Raw genomic sequence first — 19117 nt, 5'->3', positions numbered from 1 at the left:
CTGGATTTACACCATACAAAATAGCATCTGGCCAGGACTTTCCGCCTTTCCCAGAATTACCACTTAAAAACCTCCCTGAACTCTCAACAGACCAATGGATAAATAACATTACAAATCTGTGGCCACTAATTGGGAAATCTCTAGAAAAAGCAAAAAGCCAGCATAGACAAGCCAGACTTTTTGTCTCCAGAGGATTTACTGAACTTTGGGACTGAGTGTGCAGACTCTGACAATCCTAATCTTTTCCTCCCTCCCTTTATCTACTATACTAACATGATAGTTAATGTCGGCAAGATAGAGTCATCTGTTTGATGGATCATCCTTGGATTACCTCATGAGAGAAAATTGGCTTCTTCCCTCCATTTGCTAAATTCCTTCTTACAGTCCTGTGTAAGTAATTTTAAAAGTAACGGTTGTGTTCAGCTGAGATTCTTTGATGGAAAAGGAAATACCTGCCGAGGTTGTAGCCCTTCCAGTTCCAAGGTCTGTCCACCTTCCTTCAGCATCCTCCTCTTGGATCTGGAGACACGGGCAGCATTCAGGGCTCGTGCCACAGCCCAGGCAGAGTTGGAAACGTGGTGGCTGTCAAGAGAAAGGGTGGCTTCAACCTCCTCCTGTCGTAGACTTTCCATTTCTTCATTCTCTTTACATCTCAACCAGCCTTTAACTGAGAAGGGATGCTTTTGAAATGAACAAGGAAAAGCTTTGTTGCCAAACTCAAGGATTGAAGGGAAAAATTGATCAACAACATCATATTTTATCCAGTTCTTTGTCTGAACAGAAAAAGTGAAAATGCTATGAACGTGATGGAAATTTTGATACCACAAATTCAAAGTGAGATCCCCCATGGCTGTTACAATCCAGATTTTTCCTACGGTAGGTTTTATCAAGAGCCGCAACATATGGTCAATGAATGCCATTCCATAGAAATACATAGCATGTAAAGTGGGCTCTGTGTAGTAAATAAATACGTTGACTTGTTTCCATCTGAGGTATAAATCAGGGTGCAAACTGTATAAATTCATATTGTACCCAGATATGCTTTGGGAGAAAATAGCACAAATGCCATTTTGGGTGAGTAAAAGTGTTAAGTTTTGAAGAACTTTTCTCCATTTTCATTTTCTGGAGCAACGAGAGCCACTGAGGTCCATCTGAAATGCTGGATCATTTCAACCATCCCTGTGTATTGGATTCCTTCTTTTGGGAGCATCCGGTAGAAGAAGGGGAACTGGGTTTTGTCATTCAGATCATCAGAAACAAAAGCATAAGAAATCTGGAGAAAATGGAAGGAATTGATAATGACCAGTAAAATCCCATTCACATATTATTCATTCCAAATTGTAAGTAATTCTAAATTATTATATGATTGCAGCACCAACAAACACACCCAAAATGGGGACTTGCTCAGTCCTTCGGGGCAACACAAGAAAGCCAAAGAGTTTGCCATCATGCCAATCAAATTTGGTTGACATTTCTGAGGGAAAGGATCTCAAATATTGACTATATTAGCCAGGAATGCAGACTGGCAGCAGTGCTCTTCTCTATCTTGGTGGGAAAAGAATCACTGAGACCAGCATCTGGTGACTTCATGGACACACCTCTACAGTGTTCTTGTCAACTGTATGGAAGTGGGTTTCCAATGCCTTGCTGTGGGATTTATTATTATTTTTTACTTTCCCAGTTTATCCTACAGCCTGATGGTCTCCCCCCCAGGTCTCAACCAGGACCAAGATGCTTAAATGGAAAGGTACTGAAATTATCATCTTGTTTTCTGCCACTGTTTTCCACAAAAGCCCAGCCAGCTATTTATCCCTTCTTCTATGTGTTTTAAATTAGCTTACATTTAGATAAATAACTACCCTTATATGACATGTTTGATTTGCAGAAATTTCATAGGACTGCAGTACTCATCAACAGCTGGAGCAGATGGAAGCCTTTTGCCCTGAACTGCAGGCAGTTCAAAGAAGAGATGGGTGCTTGTAATACATTCTTTCATTTACCCAAATCAATTTTTGGTATTCTTCTGGAATTTGGAATTTATTTCAATGGAGAGGAATAATGAATGAGAGGTTTTGCTCTCAGAGAGGAAACCTCTATAAAATTGATCAACCAGTTTTACATCTCGACTACAACATTAAACATCTCTTGCATGTTTTTGGAATAGCCTTGGAGATTCCAGGGCAGAAACTGACTGCAACCCACACCTTTCCCTGCTTACCTGAGGGATTTTGTAGGTGCTGAGCATGTTTGCAATATGCCTGGAGAGGTCACAGTCGGTCCCTTCAAGGACAGCCAGCAGGTTTTTCTGTCTTCCGCATTTGTAGTTTGGAACATTTGCCTCCCCAGCAGAAAGCAGGTCCAGCAAGGCTTCAGCATTCATCTCTGCATTGAAATTATTGTCGTGGACGTTGTAGCCCAGAGTGATGTTGGGTAAGATCAGGGGACTCTGGTTGATCTCGCGGATGGCAATCAAGAAGGACAGGAGGTACCAGACATGCATCTTTTCATTCCTGAAAAAAACAGATGATGTGCCTTGTCCCAAATTCAGTTGTAGTATCCCTTTCACTTCTGCTTTCCTTACAGATATCAAGAGGAAGAAGTAGCAATCTTAATTCAGGAAGGGAATATGATGGGACAGGCATGAGTGGAACTGGGTGGGATGATGCTCATGATTGGGGGAGGGGCTGCAGGCTTTGACCCAACATCTGAAGAAAAGGAAGCGCTCTGAAGTTTAATAAAAAGGAGGAAAATACTGATGCTGTTCTCTTCTAATACATTTGGAAGCTAACTGAATATAAAAATAGTTCATTCAATGTCCAAGCTTAAAATAAATCATTATATGGATGCACAATTTAGAGATAACAATTGATATGCAAGAATGGATTCAGCAATGTTACAGAAAATCTAAATTTACACTGAATGCTATAGAGAAAACGTAGATGTTTTAAAAAGTAACTTATAAATCTTCTATGAGCTGTTAAATCAGGAGATATCTTTATTTCATTGCTGTAATCTTTCATATTATTCCACGACTGAATCTTGCTCATTGCTCTCATTGCTGTATTAATTTTATTTTAATAGGATCTGTACTTTTTATGTGAGCTATTTAGATACATAGATTGAAACTGATGTACAGCGGTAACTCGGGTTACGATCTTAATTTGTTCCATGACTCTGGTCGCACCCTGAATTGGTCACACCCCGAAGCAAATTTTCCCATAAGGTTCAATGTAATTACCGCTAATCCGTTCTGGAGTCCGCGGAGCACGTGTCAGGGGCGGAAAAATGGCCGCGGACCACGTCTCACGGGCGGAAAAATGGCCGCGTATCTGGTTTGTACCCCCAGGCGGAGTTCGCACATCGAGGTAAATTTTTGCAGCTGGAGCTGGTCGTAACCTGAAAAGTTCATTAGCAGAGGCGTTCGTAACCCGAGGTACCATTGTATATGAAAAATCTTTATTAAAGGTGCAAACCTAAGAAGAAATCTTGTAGGTCTCCTGGTGAAAGAAAATTTCAAGCCATTTCGGCTGATGTTTAAGCTTTTGGAAAGTTCTGTCATCATAGACTGTTTTAGTCATTTATTTTTTTTATATAACCCCCACCAGATCCCTGTAACATTATCTTCCCCTTCATAGCAACATTGCCCAGCATTTCTCCTTTTGCTGCTCATTTCTGAGATTTGGATCTCTTTTGCTTTGATTTCTTTCCATGATCCCCAGGATCCATATTTCCCTCTCCTCTCCCTTTCTGCTGATCGACCCCAAAAATCAGACGTTAAGTGGGAAGTGCAGATCCCACTGGTCCTTTCTGCTCTGCCCGGCCTTGAAGGCTCTTCTGCCCAGCCAGCTGCAGGGAGAAGGGGGGAAATTTGGCTGTGGGACTTTGGGGACTAAGATGTCTGGAGTTTCATCCATTGTGTCACTTACCAGGAATAATGACTGAGTTCTCTCTCTTGTCAAGCCAGTTTTTAATATAAGGAGAGAAACTCTCTCAACTCCCCAATTTCCTGGGAGAGTGAGAGCTTCGGCCTCAACCTCCCTTCTCACTGTAACCACTTGCCAATTTCCCTCCACTTCATTTCTCCTGCAAGCCCCAGTGGCTGTGCTTTGTCGTGAAGAAACCAAAGGAAACATCTGCCTTCTTTTCAAAGTTAGGAAACTTCAGAGAAGGTCAAATGTCAAAATAGATAAACTCCTTAAAGAGCTACCTGAAGAAAAATAGAGTTTTAGGGGCTGAAAAAGCACAGAAGAAGCGTTTTGACCATGGAGCCCCTTGCCTGATGTTTTCCACAGCAGACATGATTCTTGCTGTGCATCTGAAGTTCAGGCAACGTTTTGAAGGCCAAAAGGAGTTTCCCCAACTGAAAAAGCAGGTCAGGCATTTGGCTTTGCCTCAGTGTTGATGCATCTCCAAACCTCTCCTCACCTCCAACCGAAATTTAGGAGGGACAAGATCATGGGAAGAGACTAAGATAAGGTAGAGATAATTAGCAGCAAATGAACTAGCAGCAACTCCATCCCCCAAAAATGACTCACCAGCGGAAAGGTTGGCTGGATGGAATCTCATTGAAAGTGTAAAGTGGATTTACCTTTCCTTGCAGTGATGACTCCCCCAAATAGATAATCGCCTGGTCTGAAGTGATTTACCCAGTCTAACTGACCTCGTTGTGAAGTCAAGGGGCATTTTGCGTTCAGCATCTCACAGGATATCTGGAGAAGGAGAAGCAGAAAGAAGAGGAGAACCATTTCTCACATGGCTGGCACAGCCACTTGCTCCTCACAAGAAGTCAGCAGAAGGATTAGAAGCAGCCTGAATTTGAAGCTTGGGTGACTCTCCTGATGCAAAGGGAGCCCAGGAAAAGCTTTATGTCTGGATGGGTCTTAGAGAACATCTGAAAGGAATTTAGAGAAATAATCCTCCTCAAATGCCCTGGTCTTCAGCTCCAACTCTCAGTGGTCCAGGAGATTTCTATGCTGCTGTCCTTTCGGGCTCAGGGCAAGACCTCCTCCTGTCTCCCTCTCTGCTGTGCTGCTTGTTTCAAAGGCGATCTTGAGGGAAGTCCCAGGAGATTTGTTCAAAAGACAAACAAGACCATCCTCAGTTGTAAATTACAAAGAGGAGAAAATCAACTCTGCCACATCCTGAATTCATTGGGGTGTGTTGGGGGGGGGGGGGAGATGGAGCCAGAGAAAACATGTTTTCCAGATGGACCAGATGTGGTTCCCTCATCTCAGATGTTTTATGAGGGGACAAATTTAGCAGTTTCAAACACAGATTCTATCTGAATAAATAAATCCATGTTCAGGGCATGTAAGGCTCCCAAATATTTTGAGAGTTTCTTTTGACATAGTCAGAAGAGAATGACCTTTCATCAGGTCTAGCCATTACAAAAAAAAGGAAAGATGGATCAGAGCCTCCTGCCTGAAAAAGGGGGATAAGGAGACTTTTCTGTATTTGTTGGTTTGTTTGTTTGTTTGTTTGTTTGTTTGTTTGTTTGTTTTTTCAAGTTTGGTCACTGCCCATCTCACTAGGGAATGACTCTGTGGGGTTTATAGTGAAATCAAGAATAAATATTATTTAAAATACAATAAAAATACAAAAATAAATATTCATACATAAATAATAATACCTTCCAAGGTACTGCTGGTAGATAAGGCTATTAACCTACAGGAACATCTTCAAGGTGCTAGCCACCCCTCTTCTTGCCCCACATGAGTTGGCAGAGCCAGGTCTTCACCCCTTTCTGGAAGATCGATAGATTAGGGGCCTGCCTCATCTCTGCGGGAGGGTACTCAATAGGGTGGGGCAATGGCAGAGAAGGCTCACTTTCTGGGCCCCACCAGTCAACACTCTTTCATCAACGAGGTCCATAGCATGCCATGATGGAATGTGTCTATGAAGAGGAGGGTGGTGTGAGAGATGAAGGCTATCAGGGAAGAGGGGTTGCATTCCAGGAGGGGAAAGGAGACAAGAGACAATATAGTCTGCAAGGGGAGTGTGGGAAGCGAAAGAGGTTCAGGATAGCCACTCCCTAGACTTTCCCAGGGCAGATCCACTAGTTGCTATATTAGCTTCCAATACCAAGGCAGTTAGCTGGTATGGAATATTATTAGGACTTAGAAGACCCTTTGAAGAATGGTCTGGCTATTCTTGGGCAGTTCTTCATCAAGGAAGTTCATCTCCTGATTCTTGGCGGTTTCATCCATCAATCACGCTTTGATGGTTTCCTGATCTTTGGCACATTGTAATGTAAGGTTTGCAACCCTGAATCCCAGAAAAGCCAATGCCAAGAATTCAGGAGGAGGCTCTTAGAAAGAAACAGCTCTTTATTTCGCCGAGTGAAGACAGCTGGGTGGTCAGCAACCCAAAGCATAGGCAGCAGGTATGCCAGGGTGTGCCACACCAATGGAAATGCAGACTTAGTTTGTATAGTCTTATAGGGGCAAGAGATTGCAACACACAAGGCAGTTTGAACTGGTTTAGCTGTAGACCCTTTCCTGAATACCCTCAAAGTCTCCTGCGCACGTTTCCCTCTTGCTTCGAGCTAATGGTGTCTTTCTAGCGTGGGTGCAAAGGCACCCCCCCCTTCATTCCTCCCTTTAGTTTTGCAACAGAATGTTTTCTGTTACCTAGAAGAATTACTCCATCTGCTGTATATATACCCTCACCCTCTGGATCCAGTTGTTGTAGGAACTGAAATATTGTGCAAACCATTCTGATTAAGTGTGCTGAGGGCAGGGGAGAAAAGAAAAAGTAAGGGGGTATGTGAGGTCGGGGTTGCATGGGTCAAAGGAATTCACAATTGCCCCAATATCTGTGAATGCAAGAGAGCCCAAAATGTAGACGGGAGAGCCTGAACACTTCCAATCCCCAACCCCCCCAGTTGCATAGTTCTGACAAGCAATTCAATTCAGTTCAATCCGGGAGAGGCTTAGAATTGGTCCTTAACTTGCAGAGTTCAGCTCAAGGAAGGCATTAGAAAGATCCCGTGCCTTCAGGATGGAGAATGAAAATGGCTTAGGTGGTTGAATACAGGGCAATCCACCCCTGCAAGCTGTCTCATACAATCTGCACGTCCAGTCTTCCGCAGGATGCCCTGAGTTTCACTTGAGGGGTTTTGCTTGCCCATTGTACGTACTGTAGACACATGGCATATGAACAATAAAAGTACATTTTCAGTTTTAGATGATTATTAGAGACTGCTGATTGCATGCCCACTCTCTCACAAAGTCAAAATAGTCACAAATTTTTCTTTTTAGAGTCATCCAGTGGCTTTGTGTAGACAGGGAATCTTCCTTTCCAGTGATGAGGCATAGATGTGTAGACTCAATGGTTATACTGCTGTTCAGCTATGCCAATCTGGTAGTTGAAATGTCCGTGTGTGCAGCAGTCAGCGAGAGGAAGAGGCAAGCATTTTCAGTCAGCGCAGGCACCCATGATTTAAACAGATTCACACCCCAACTCAAGAGCTTTTGAAACTCCTCCTGAGGTGACTGCCATACTTGTGAGTTCCTACTGAACCCTTCATTAATTTTACTCCAACCTAGAATGCTGTTGCATTTCGATGCATCTGTACATTCAGATGGATTGCATGAACTTCATTAGATTGTCATACTGTCTTATAATTTAAAAGAATTTCTATAAAATGATGTTCCTGTCGTGCAGAGTGATAATCGCAAACTCTCCTGTTTGTGCAGAGTGCAGCAAAAACTCCAGGAAAATATTAGCCATGAAAGCAAACACATTGCAATGTCCATTTCTTGTGTCCCGAAGAAATCCAGTCAGAAAATATATACTAACTGGTATTTATTGATAAAAATGCAAAAACTCCATAAAATGCAAATATCATACAAAATATAAAGAAAAACACATCTTCTCGTTATATTGTAGCATCCAAGACTTATTAGCAACACAAGCTTAACAAAATCTCTAGCTACAAACTCTTATTCTTATTCTTGTTATTGTTGTAAAGATAACGGGATGAATCCTTTCCCATGAGAAAGAAAATCCTGACAGTTCCTTCAGTATTTGTTACCAGAGAGACCATCTAAGATGTATAAAGGTACTTCTAACTATGGCTGGAAATCTGAAGAGCATGAAGGGACATTTTACCACGCATATGGACTTGCAAAAAAGCAAATATACAGTGTATATATACATCAGTGTGTGTGTGTGTGTGTATACACACACACACGTGTATATGTCTGCATGTATGTGTGTATGTATGTGTGCTTGTTTGTGTGGGTGTGTATGTGTGTATAGATAGATAGATTGATTGATAGGATAGGATATATGATATGATATGATATGAATATGTACAATGATGCAGAGAATTTTAAAACTTAATTTTCAGTTGAAACCAGAGATTTTTTTTTACTAAGACTTATGGACAGCCAACTATAAGAGACTCATGGATGATTGGCGTTATATACGGTGACTACAGCAAGTCTACTCTATGCACAGAGATGGAAAAATATAAAAATACCCACAATGGAAGAGTGGATTGGGAAGATGTCAGAAGTTGCTGAAATGGCCAAGTTGACTTCTCTGATTAGGGAAGGAGTAATAATTACTTTTATAAAAGACTGGACACCCTTTATGGACTTTTTGCTGAAAATGGACAAAACCGAATTGATAATCTCGGGATTTACTGACCACTTCCAGGGAAGTAATGGCGGAGTGAACACGGCTCCTTGGAGAGTAGAGCCAACGGCTGCAGCAGAAAGAGGAGCTGGTGAATGGATCAGCTCCTCAGAAATCCTCTCCGGATCAAGGAGAGGACTAGGACCACCCGCAATTTACTCCATAAAGAGTTTCCCTGTGTATAGGTTATAGGATAGTGGTCTCTGGTTGGTTTTAGAGTTCTGGGAGCCAGGGGGAAGATCATCTTCCCTCACCCACAGTTTGGCACCTTCAAACAGACACTGGGTTCACCCACTTCCTCTCTTAATCACCTTAGGAAATTGCTGGTTATTGACTTTCTGGATGTTAAGAACCTTCTGAGGGGCAAGTTTCAACAGGCCGGGGGAGTTTCCTTCTATCCTTGATGAAAGAAGTTTTATGTAAGTTTAAGGATTAAAAAGAAAAAAAATGTACTTTGAAAAACTGCAAAAGGGGGACTAGAACATTGATTTTGGAAAGTTCAGGGGCCAGATGGACTGAAAAAAATATTTCCCGTGGGTTGTTCAAGCTTTTGTTTTATTCAAGATTTTGAAATTAACTCTAAGAAATCCTCCCCTTGGAAAGTTTTTTTGAATGTGAAATAAACATATGATCAGAGGGGACTTTGAATGTTGACTAGAGGGAACCAGAGAGAACTAAAGATTACAATTAAAGGAGAAAAGACCTATTAATACAATGGAGCAATATTATTTGACTTTGGAAGAAATGAAGGATATTTGGGAACAATGTACTCAGAAATTACTCTTAAGATTCTCTGCCACCATAAAAATGGATTTGACAGAGGCTACAGAAGAGGAACAGATTTTACTGGACAAAATAGAGACTGAGGCTGATCTGAAGGTGGATCTGAAAATGGACTTTAAAATGTCAGACTAGAAGAGTGATATGGGAAAAGGTGCCACATTGGATTTACAAATGAAACCGGCTGATGTCTTAACAGTTAAAGGGGACAAAAAAATAATACATCAGAAGAGTGACTTGGATAGCTTTCTTATCTAGGATTTACAAGAGATGTGTTAAACCAGTAAAGGAGTTTCTGAGAGGAGACAAAGGGAAAATGATAAGAAATCAGCTTGTGGGACATTGTTTGAAAGGATTAAAGATCAAGCTTTTTAAAAGTAAACAAAAGGAATATAAAGTGGATTTATTTGATCAGGATTAAAATATATGTGTTGTGGCTTCTGGTAGCTCTTAATGGAACATTTTGTTTTGTTAGGACTGAATGACAAAGCTTTAAAGACTTGTTTATAGACAACAGATAAGAGAGATGTATTTTGCATTATTTTTCTAGAGAACATGATAAGTTGGAATGTACAATGGATTTATTTGATTAAGGTTAAAATGTATATGTCATTTTTTCTGGTAGCTCTTAATGGACTTTTGCTGATTAGGGCTGAATGACGAGTTTTTACAATTTATTTATTGAAAAGGGATGAGAGATGGTAAGAAGAGATTATTTTTATTGAAATAGTAGTGAAGGCGTTAAGTTACTGAAGTTGTTTATACTTCCCTGGAGTGAGGGGGGAGTCACTTCTTTATATTACTTTTTTTCTTTCTTTCCCCTTTTTTCTTATTTTTTTCTTTTTCTCTGTACCTTTTATTATTTATTTTTTACTTTTCCTACTCTTCTTAGTTTGTATAGGTTTTTTATCTTTTTATTTGTACTCTTTAAAAAAATTATATAAAAAAGATAATCTTTGGATTTACTAATTAAAAAGGGTTGTTTATGGGAAGAAGGGAACCCCTCCCAATTTGGGAGGGAAGAAACAGTGATAACTATGTCTGTAACTGCTGCAAAGTAGACTGGAAGTTGCTTCTTTAGATGGCTGGTGTGAGTCTTCCGGGCTGTGTGGCCGTGTTCTGGAAGTTTTGTTTCCTAACGTTTCCCCAGCATCTGTGACCGGCATCTTCAGAGAGCAGGAGCACAGACAGGAGTTCTCTCTGTGCCCAGGATGATGTGACCCTTTTGTGGGTATTTATAGAGATCTGAAGGGGGGATTGGGGGTATGGGTGTGTGTGTGTGGTGGGGGGTTAGGGGGTGGGGGGGTGGGGGGTTTGGGTTAACAAGTGGCTGCTTGTTTTGGTGTCAGAATATGTGTGTATCTTCCTGGAGATTAGGCAGGGTTTTTTCTTCTATTGAGTTGTTAACAAGCTAGGGGTGATTAGTATGTTCATTGTGTGAACTGTTCACACGTCCTGGTGCTTGAGCTGAGTTCGTTGACCTTTTGCAGGCTGTATTTTTCAGGATTGGTAGCCAGGTTTTGTTGATTTTTAGACTCTCCTCTTTTTTATTGAAGCTGTGCTGGTGTTTGTGAATCTCAATGGCTTCCCGGTATAGCCTGGTATAGTGGCTGTTGGTGTTGTCCAGTATCTCTGTGTTTTCAAATAGGATTTTGTGTCCAGTGTGCTTGAGAGCATGTTCAGCTACTGCAGATTTTTCTGGTTGCTGTAGTCTGCAGTGCTTTTCGTGTTCTTTTATCCTGGTATGGATGCTGCGTTTTGTGGTCCCAATGTATACTTGCCGACAGCTGCATGGTATGCGGTATACTCCTGCAGCGGTGAGGGGATCCTTTTTGTCTTTTGCTGATTTTAGCACTTGTTGTATTTTTCTGGTGGGTCTGAAGATTGTTTGGAAGCCCGGAAGACCCACACCAGCCATCGTATTCCAGCCGTGAAAGCCTTCGACAATGCATTGCTTCTTTAGATATTTTTCTTTTTCTTTCTATTTTTCCCCCTCTTTTCTTGGCTTTACTGTTTCTCACTTTTCTTTTATCTTTTCACATCTTTTTCTTTCTTCTAATTCTTTCGTTATGTGTCTGTAGCTTCTTGAGAGATAGGCAGCCATAAAAATCTGTGTGTGTGTGTGTGCGCGCGCATTCCACCGTTCTGTTTAAGAAGAGGCTGGGCTGCCATTGATCAAGGAGGCTTTTATTTATGATCCTGAAATGAGCAGGTGATTGGACTCATTGGCTCAATGGTCTCTTCTTCTCTGATTCTTCTGAAAGAGCATCTGTTTCTCTGGTGTCCTCAGCTACCTGCCTGCCATGTATAGACAGGGTGTGGTTGAAGCCAGTTTTAAAAGAATGCATTTCCAGATTTGGTCCTGGAGATGCACTTTTTCTCCTCAGTCAATGGTTACCTTGACTGGCACCTTCTCCTGATTACTTGCCCTTCCCACCTAAGCCTGGACAGCCAGGCCCATACACTTCCTGTTCTTTGGGCCTTTATGTTAAAGACTGATGAGAAAAACCCTCCAGTGTTGTGCATCTTCCCTTCACTCCATCCAGAAGGAATGCTGCCTGAACTGTCCTATCTTTGATTCTGTTGGTTCTTCTCTTCTTTTGTTAATGTCATTGCTTGATCAGACAAAGCAAGCAAGCAAGATGCAACGTTTGATAGTTCCATTCAAGGATTGTTACCCAAAAAAAAAAAAAAGCCTTTCTCGTGTGTATCAGTGGACCAAGGGAACAAAGAGGAAAGTAAAACAGTAAAAACTTTGACATGACTGAGTCAAAGGCAGGTGTACAAATGGAGAATTGAGGTGTGACTCCAAACTGAGAAGTTGATACGTTTGATACTTTTTTTTTAATTAAACTTTTATTGAGATATAGAAATAGCACATTTAAAATACAAATCACAAAGTATAGCAAAGAAAGAAGAGAGAACCTAAAAAAACACAGAGTAAAATAGTGAAAACAGATAGAAAAATGAGACAGAAAGTGACTTCCGACTGTCTCTAATACAGATGCAAATACAATTTTAAAAAAGGATTCATCTCTTACCACTGATTAATCCAAATTCACATTATTTTTATCAACACAAACCATCTAATCATTAAATCCCACAGTCAAACCTTCATTTTTTCCCCATGCAAGCGTGTAATCTAATAAGGGCTGCCATGAGGAGACAAATTTAGAAACAGTATTATCTCTTATTAATGCTGTTATCTTCGCCATTTGAGCCAAGTCCATTAATTTAATAATCCATTCTTCCACTGTAGGGATTTGTGGATCCTTCCATCTTTGTGCATATAACAGTCTTGCAGCTGTATAAAAAGCAAGGTTCCATGTTGTTTCTCATGTATAAAAGCAAGGTTCCATGTTGTTTCTCCAGTCTTTTCTCCATCAAACCCAATAGGAACAGTTCTGGGGTGTTTTGTTTTGTTTTGAATGCTCACTTTAAGAATCTTCTGAACAGCAATCCATATCTGGTCCCAAAATTTTTTAGCCTTTTCACAAGTCCACCAAAGATGATAAAAGATTCCTTCACCCTGCGAACATTTCCAACAAACATTTGTTATACCAGTATACATTTTTGATAACTTAGGAGTTAAATCCACCAATGCCAAATTATCCATTAGATCAAAAAAGGACTTTGGTAATTTTCCTTGATTGATTTAAATTTGCTTTTCAAATATTCTGTCAATCAGCAGTGGATCAGCTCCATTCCAATCTCCCATCAAACATCAACTTTGGTATCAGAAAGCTGACAATTCATTCAAAAGCTGCATAAAAATTTTGTTCTTGTCATCATTCAGAGCATATATTCCCACAACGATAATTTTAAGTACATATACTTCAACTGCTACATATCTAACATGATCATCTGTTAACAACAAACATGGTTTCAAGTGATTTTTTACATATGATACGAGTCCATTTATTTTCTTCAAATTAGCTGAAACAAATTCTTGTCCCAAATTCTTATTTATCAAAGATTTTATATCTTCCTTCTTTACATGTGTCTCTTGTAAGCAAATCACATCATATTTCGATTTATTCAGAGAATGAAAAACTTTTGCCCCATTTATATTCCTTGTAAGACACTTCAAAGCCATCTTTATGCAGATGATTCACCACAGTCTTTAGGAAGAAATGACAGCCGTTTCTTCCCCATATGTAGCAAACTCCATTTGCTTAATTCCAGATGTATCCTTTTCCAAGTTAGTTCTAAATCTACCTAAGAAGTCCTTAGCCTTAGGAATCAAAGTTAATTTGAATCTTTGTTGATGATGGGAAAAACTTATCCCTTCCAGTTTTTCCCAATGACAGGGGATTATATTCTTTTTCAAAACATTTGTCAAGAATGCATGTTCTTTTTTCTTCCTTAAAATCCTTACTGGTATTTCTTTGAGGACCATTGTATCCACATTCTCAATATTTAGAGTCAAAATGCACTTGCAAAATCAAATCCCTTGTTTTTCTCCTAGAGAACTGTACCAACACATCTCTTGACTTACCATGCGCAATTGCATATCTAGAATTTATGCAGAAAAATCTGACATTTTACCTTCTTCCCAGTCAATTAGTTCCACAAAACCACATGTAATCACGTTTGTTAAATTTTGTTCTTTAGCTTCAGGGACTCCCCTGAGCCTTAAACAAACTCTTTATCTCTCAACTCCAGTAATGCAATTTTATCCAGCTCTTTCTCCCTTTCAGTTTCCAGCAAATCAACTCTTATCATTCAGATTTTTCATCTTTCCTTCCAATTTCTTCTCCATTTTATCAATTTTTTGATCAAGCCTTTTTTCAAGTTCAAAAAACTTTAAGTCAAGTCAAGTGCTTGATTAACACTTTGGGTAATCATTTGCGTAATTTTTTAGAGTATATTGTGTAGAGTATAGAGTTCCCCATTGGGGGGAGATGGGTGGGGACAAATTTAATAAATAAATAAATAAATATTCTTCAATCATACCTTTTATCCAGTCAAATTCACCAGATCCACTCCTTGTTAATTTTCTGGTAGCCGTAGTCTCTATTTCTATCTTCTTCTTTCCTCCTTTGGCTACTGAAAGGAAAAAGCTATTTCTTCCTTTCAGTAGTCCAATAGTCCAAATATAATGCTTTGGCTTCTTCTTGTGGCCCAAAGTAATATTCCCCAAAGTCAAATGTAGCCAGATATCCACAAACTGGCGACAAAGCAAGGGGTGGGGGGGAGAGACTACAGCCAATCACAGCTTGAGAAAATCACCAGACCAAAACTTTCCCACAGCATCTAAAAATAGATCGTTCTCAGCTCCTTGTGGAGCCACTTATATAAAAATCTACATTTTTAAAAGCAAAGATAATATATATATATATAAAATAGTCTCCTAAAAATGTAAAAAACTTCCTGCAAAACATTAACACTTCCAGACTGCATCCTCGTATTTCAATCCTTCAAATCCAGTACAATGCACTTTAGAAGTCCCCAAAAATAATGAAAAGCCAACCAAGAGAAGAAATATTTCTGTAGTGGAGATAGGCTCTTTAAATTCTTTAAATAACATACAATAAAGGTGATTTTAGAAGTGGGGTGGCCGGAAGTAACGCCTCTTTAAGGAGGCTTTAAACACGGCTCCAACAAGCTGTTCCACCCGCTTCCCATCGGATTGCTCACAGTTCGGTCACCATCGACAATCGTTCGATAAGCTATAGCCATCAGGAAGACACAAGGTACAATCTGAAGGCTTCTCCTTGCCCAGAGAATGCTTTGTGTCTCGGAAAAAATTCCTGAGACACCCAGTTTACCGCATTTAAAATTTTGGCTTCAGCAGAGCTTCAGCCGGAATTAACCTTCCGCCATCCATCCTCTGCCGGAAGTCCCAGACTGGTACTTTCTGCTGATTACTTCCCCTTCCCACCTAAGCCTGGACAGCCAGGCCCATTCACTTCCCTTTCTTTGGGCCTATATGTTGAAGACTGATGAGAAAAACCCTCCAGAGCATTGTGCATCTCCCCTCCATTCCGTCCAGAAGGGAACACTGTCTGAACTGTCCTATCTTTGATTCTGTTGGTTTTTCTTTCTTTCTCTAATGTCATTGCTTGATCAGACAAAGCAAGCAAGCAAGATGCTACGTTTTATCATTCCATTGGAGGATTGTTACAAAAAAAAAATAGTTCAGCCTTTCACGTACCAAGGGAACAAAGAGGCAAGTAAAACAGTAAAAACTTTGACTCGAGGGAGTCAAACGCAGGTGTACAAAGGGAGAACTGAGGTGTGACTCCAAACTGAGAAGTTGGGCCCATGAGTGAGACAGGAGTTTTCAGCCGCAATATTTTTTTTAATATCACAGGTTTGGATCAGGGGTGACCCTTACCATAGGTGTGAACAGTCACATATCAACATAGATTTATCTGGTATAGATTTCTTTGGATATACTAATGTGGTTAGCAGAGGAAACCCCTCCGCAGAAAGAGCAGCTCTTTCTCTCTTTTTCTCTCATCTAAAAAAAAGGGGGAGGGGAATATTTTTAAAAAATTCATCAAACTATCTCCAATTTGTAACTACAACCCAAAAGTTATTAGTACTTTGTTTGTCTGATGGTTTTTACGCATGCTTGTGCCTGCATGTGTGTTTGGTTTGTCTTTCTTGACCAAGCAGTAGAGCCACCCCGTAGGACCCCAGGGGATTCTTTGAGGCCTCCTGTCCATTTCTGCTCCCAAGTGTCCCTGTGTGTGTGTGTGTGTGTGTGTGTGTTCCCCTTTCCCTCCACTCTCCAGAATCCAAGCAGGGAAACGAGATTTCTTTCCAAAGGATATTTTGAGATTTTGGGACCCTCCACCACATATCCCTGGATTTCTTTAAGTCTCAGCCCCTCTAGCTAATGCTCCAGCTGAAAATGCAGGGCTGTTCTTTCTCCTGCTCTTTCCTCTTCTGATTCATGCCTCCCTTGCTGATTTCTTTGTGATTGCTCCACCCGCTCTTTCAGGCTTCGGGTGGAGACCCCATCGCACCTCTGCATGTTTTCTCCTGGACTTCTCTAGCTTTTGCCACTTTTGCCCAGGCTCATCTCCACCCCCCACTCTCTGCTCCTGGTTGCTCCACAAATTCTTATGGGGGGTCGGAAGGAAAAGGCACCACCAAGTATAGCAAAGGGCAATCAAATCTGAATATGACTGGAATTCTTTACTTGTTGGTGGTGTGCATTCCTGACATGCCACATATTTAATCTTTCTAAATTACTTTTGTAGAGACCTCTTCTTGTACTTTGATTTCTGTGTATTTCTCTTCTGGAACTTACCTTTTCTCCTTTTCATTTCTCTCCTTGAGGCATGTGTGTTGGTGTATTGTTTGTTATCTATACCTAAAGTCAATTCAGAGCATTACCAGGTGAAACAAAGTCACACAACCTTGAGCCACTGGAGTTTTGTGGGAGGAGGAAACCTAACTGTGTTCCTGCCCTCCAACAGACCTGAGATTCTGGGGCCTTCTAAGAGAGCTCTGGGTCAGAGGAGAGGAAGTTCCAAACTTCCTTCATTTACCAAACTTAGCCTGGCTGAAGACAACAGTTCTGGGAATTATGGTCTTGGTGGTAATAGGAATATTTGTTTGCTGCTTTGCTCAGGGCTTACCCTCCTGCTTGGGGTGTAGTAGGGAATGCTCTTCTGTTCTCAAAGTGAGATCAACACCCTTTCCCCAAGGCAGGGATCCCTAATCTTGATGCAGAATGGCCAAAAATACGAATCTGAGTCACAGGATGATGTATAGCTACAAGATTCCCTAACTGATTCTGCATAAAATATTCTGTTTTTGCACAAAAAGGAAAAGGAGGGATCGTGAGAAGGAAATCAAATCTCCCCCCCCCCCAGGTCAGCAGGAAGTCAACGCTTCCTGATTGTCTCACCCTACCATCGTTTATCTGAACAGCAATCAAGGCATATGATCAAATTATAGTAAGAACGGGCTCACCTAAAAAGATTAAAAATGTAGCAGGAAGAATCGGGAGTCCTCCACCCCAGCCCAGAATTAAATAACTAAAGACCTGGCAGGAAGGGCCAACATTCCTTGAAGCCTTAATCAGATCATATGAAGACTTCTTCTCTGAAGGGATCTACATGCCAATTAGACCATGCCAGGTAAGGGAATGACAGGAAACCCCACCTCTGTAGGGCACCTGGCCTTAAAACGCCCCCTTCTGAAGACCCATCCAATTTCACCTCCCTTGGAATCCGGGAATCACTTTTTCCAAGAATTCCTTGAGGGCAGGCATTCCTTCGCACCTTTCCAGGAACAAGAGGATCTGCCCTATAAGGAAACTCCTGGGGAAACCTGAGCATGGCTGCCCTACAGCTGATCCTCTTGTATATCTGGCTCTGGAAAATCAACTTTTCTCTCTCCTTCAAGGAACCGCCTGTGTGTTTATTCCTGGCTGGGAGATGAACCTTGTAAGGTTTCTTTCTAACACTGAGATAAACGTAAACTTAATAAACAATAAATTTCTCTTATTGGTGTGCAATAGCATTGGCCACCTAAATAACAGTATGTTCAAAAATCCAGTTCATAATTAAAACAGCCGTTTTATTTTCAATAGTAAATTAATTTCCCTTGGGTTGCCAGTTGTGAGGGTGAGACTCAAAGAAATCTCCTTTCCCAGGTGAGTGTACAGAAATAGAAAATGTATAGATTTAAACAACTACATCTAGTATTTACATGGATTCTCACGCAAACAGATCTGAGTATGGGAAATTAGATCATTCCTCCTTCTGAAGCTCCTTCCATGCTCCACACATATGGTTTCTCCCCTGTGTCAATCCCGTTATGAGAAGTAAGATCACTACTAGTAGTAAAGCTCTTTCCACACTCCATGCACTCATATGGCTTCTCCCCTGTGTGGATCCTTTTATGATGAGAAGTAAGATGACTGTTTTCAGTGAAAGCCTTTCCACACTCCATGCATTTATATGGCTTCTCCCCTGTGTGGATCCTTTTATGGGCAATAAGGTGAGAGCTTATTCTGAAGCTCTTTCCACACTCCACACATTTATGTGGTTTTTCCCCTGTGTGGGTCCTTTTATGAGAAATAAGAGAACTGTTTGTGGTGAATCTTTTTCCACATTCCACACATTTATAAGGTTTCTCGCCTGTGTGGATCCTGTTATGGGAAGTAAGTTCACTCCTACTACAAAAGCTCTTTCCACACTCCAGGCACTTATATGGTTTCTCCCCTGTGTGGATTCTTTTATGATGGGAAGTAAGATAACTGTTTTGACGAAAAGTCTTTCCACACTCCAGGCATTTATATGGCTTCTCCCCTGTGTGGATCCTTTTATGGGCAATAAGGTGACAGCTTATTCTGAAGCTCTTTCCACACTCCTTGCACTTATATGGCTTCTCCCCTGTGTGGATCCTTTTATGGGCAATAAGGTGACTGCTCCTCCTGAAGCTCTTTCCACACTTCGTGCATGCGTGTCGTTTCTCCCCTGTCTGGATCCTTTCATGTGAAGTAACTTGACAACTTGTTCTGAAAATCTTTCCAGATTCCAAACATTTATATGGCTTCTCCCCTGTGGAGATCCTTTTATGAGACGTAAGGGACCCATTTTCACAGGAAAGCGTGAAAGTCCAATTGTGGTTTTTTCTATTGTCTCTGCACATATAATCTTCTCCTTTGGTTTGGGTTGGAGAGTGTTCATTTACAACTAATTTGTCTTTTAATAGACTTACACATTTT

At 40.8% G+C, this 19117-nt stretch overlaps 1 protein-coding gene across 1 annotated transcript in view; it reads right to left on the bottom strand.

Moving 5' to 3' along the window:
* The window catches only part of LOC148214039 (uncharacterized), a 136595-nt gene that overhangs the window by 40960 nt on the left and 76518 nt on the right, over positions 1–19117 (bottom strand). Inside the window, 1 exon segment of the mRNA XM_088128879.1 lies at positions 18225–18994. Within this exon segment, the coding sequence (XP_087985005.1) occupies positions 18225–18994 (770 nt within the window).

Source organism: Python bivittatus, unplaced genomic scaffold, assembly GCF_059951505.1.
Source record: "Python bivittatus isolate LINGU-HERP-01145 unplaced genomic scaffold, Pbiv_v1 ctg000820_np1212, whole genome shotgun sequence".
NCBI lineage: Eukaryota > Metazoa > Chordata > Lepidosauria > Squamata > Pythonidae > Python > Python bivittatus.
The sequence above is the reverse complement of the archived record's forward strand: the minus strand, read 5'-3'. Positions and strand labels throughout refer to the sequence as shown.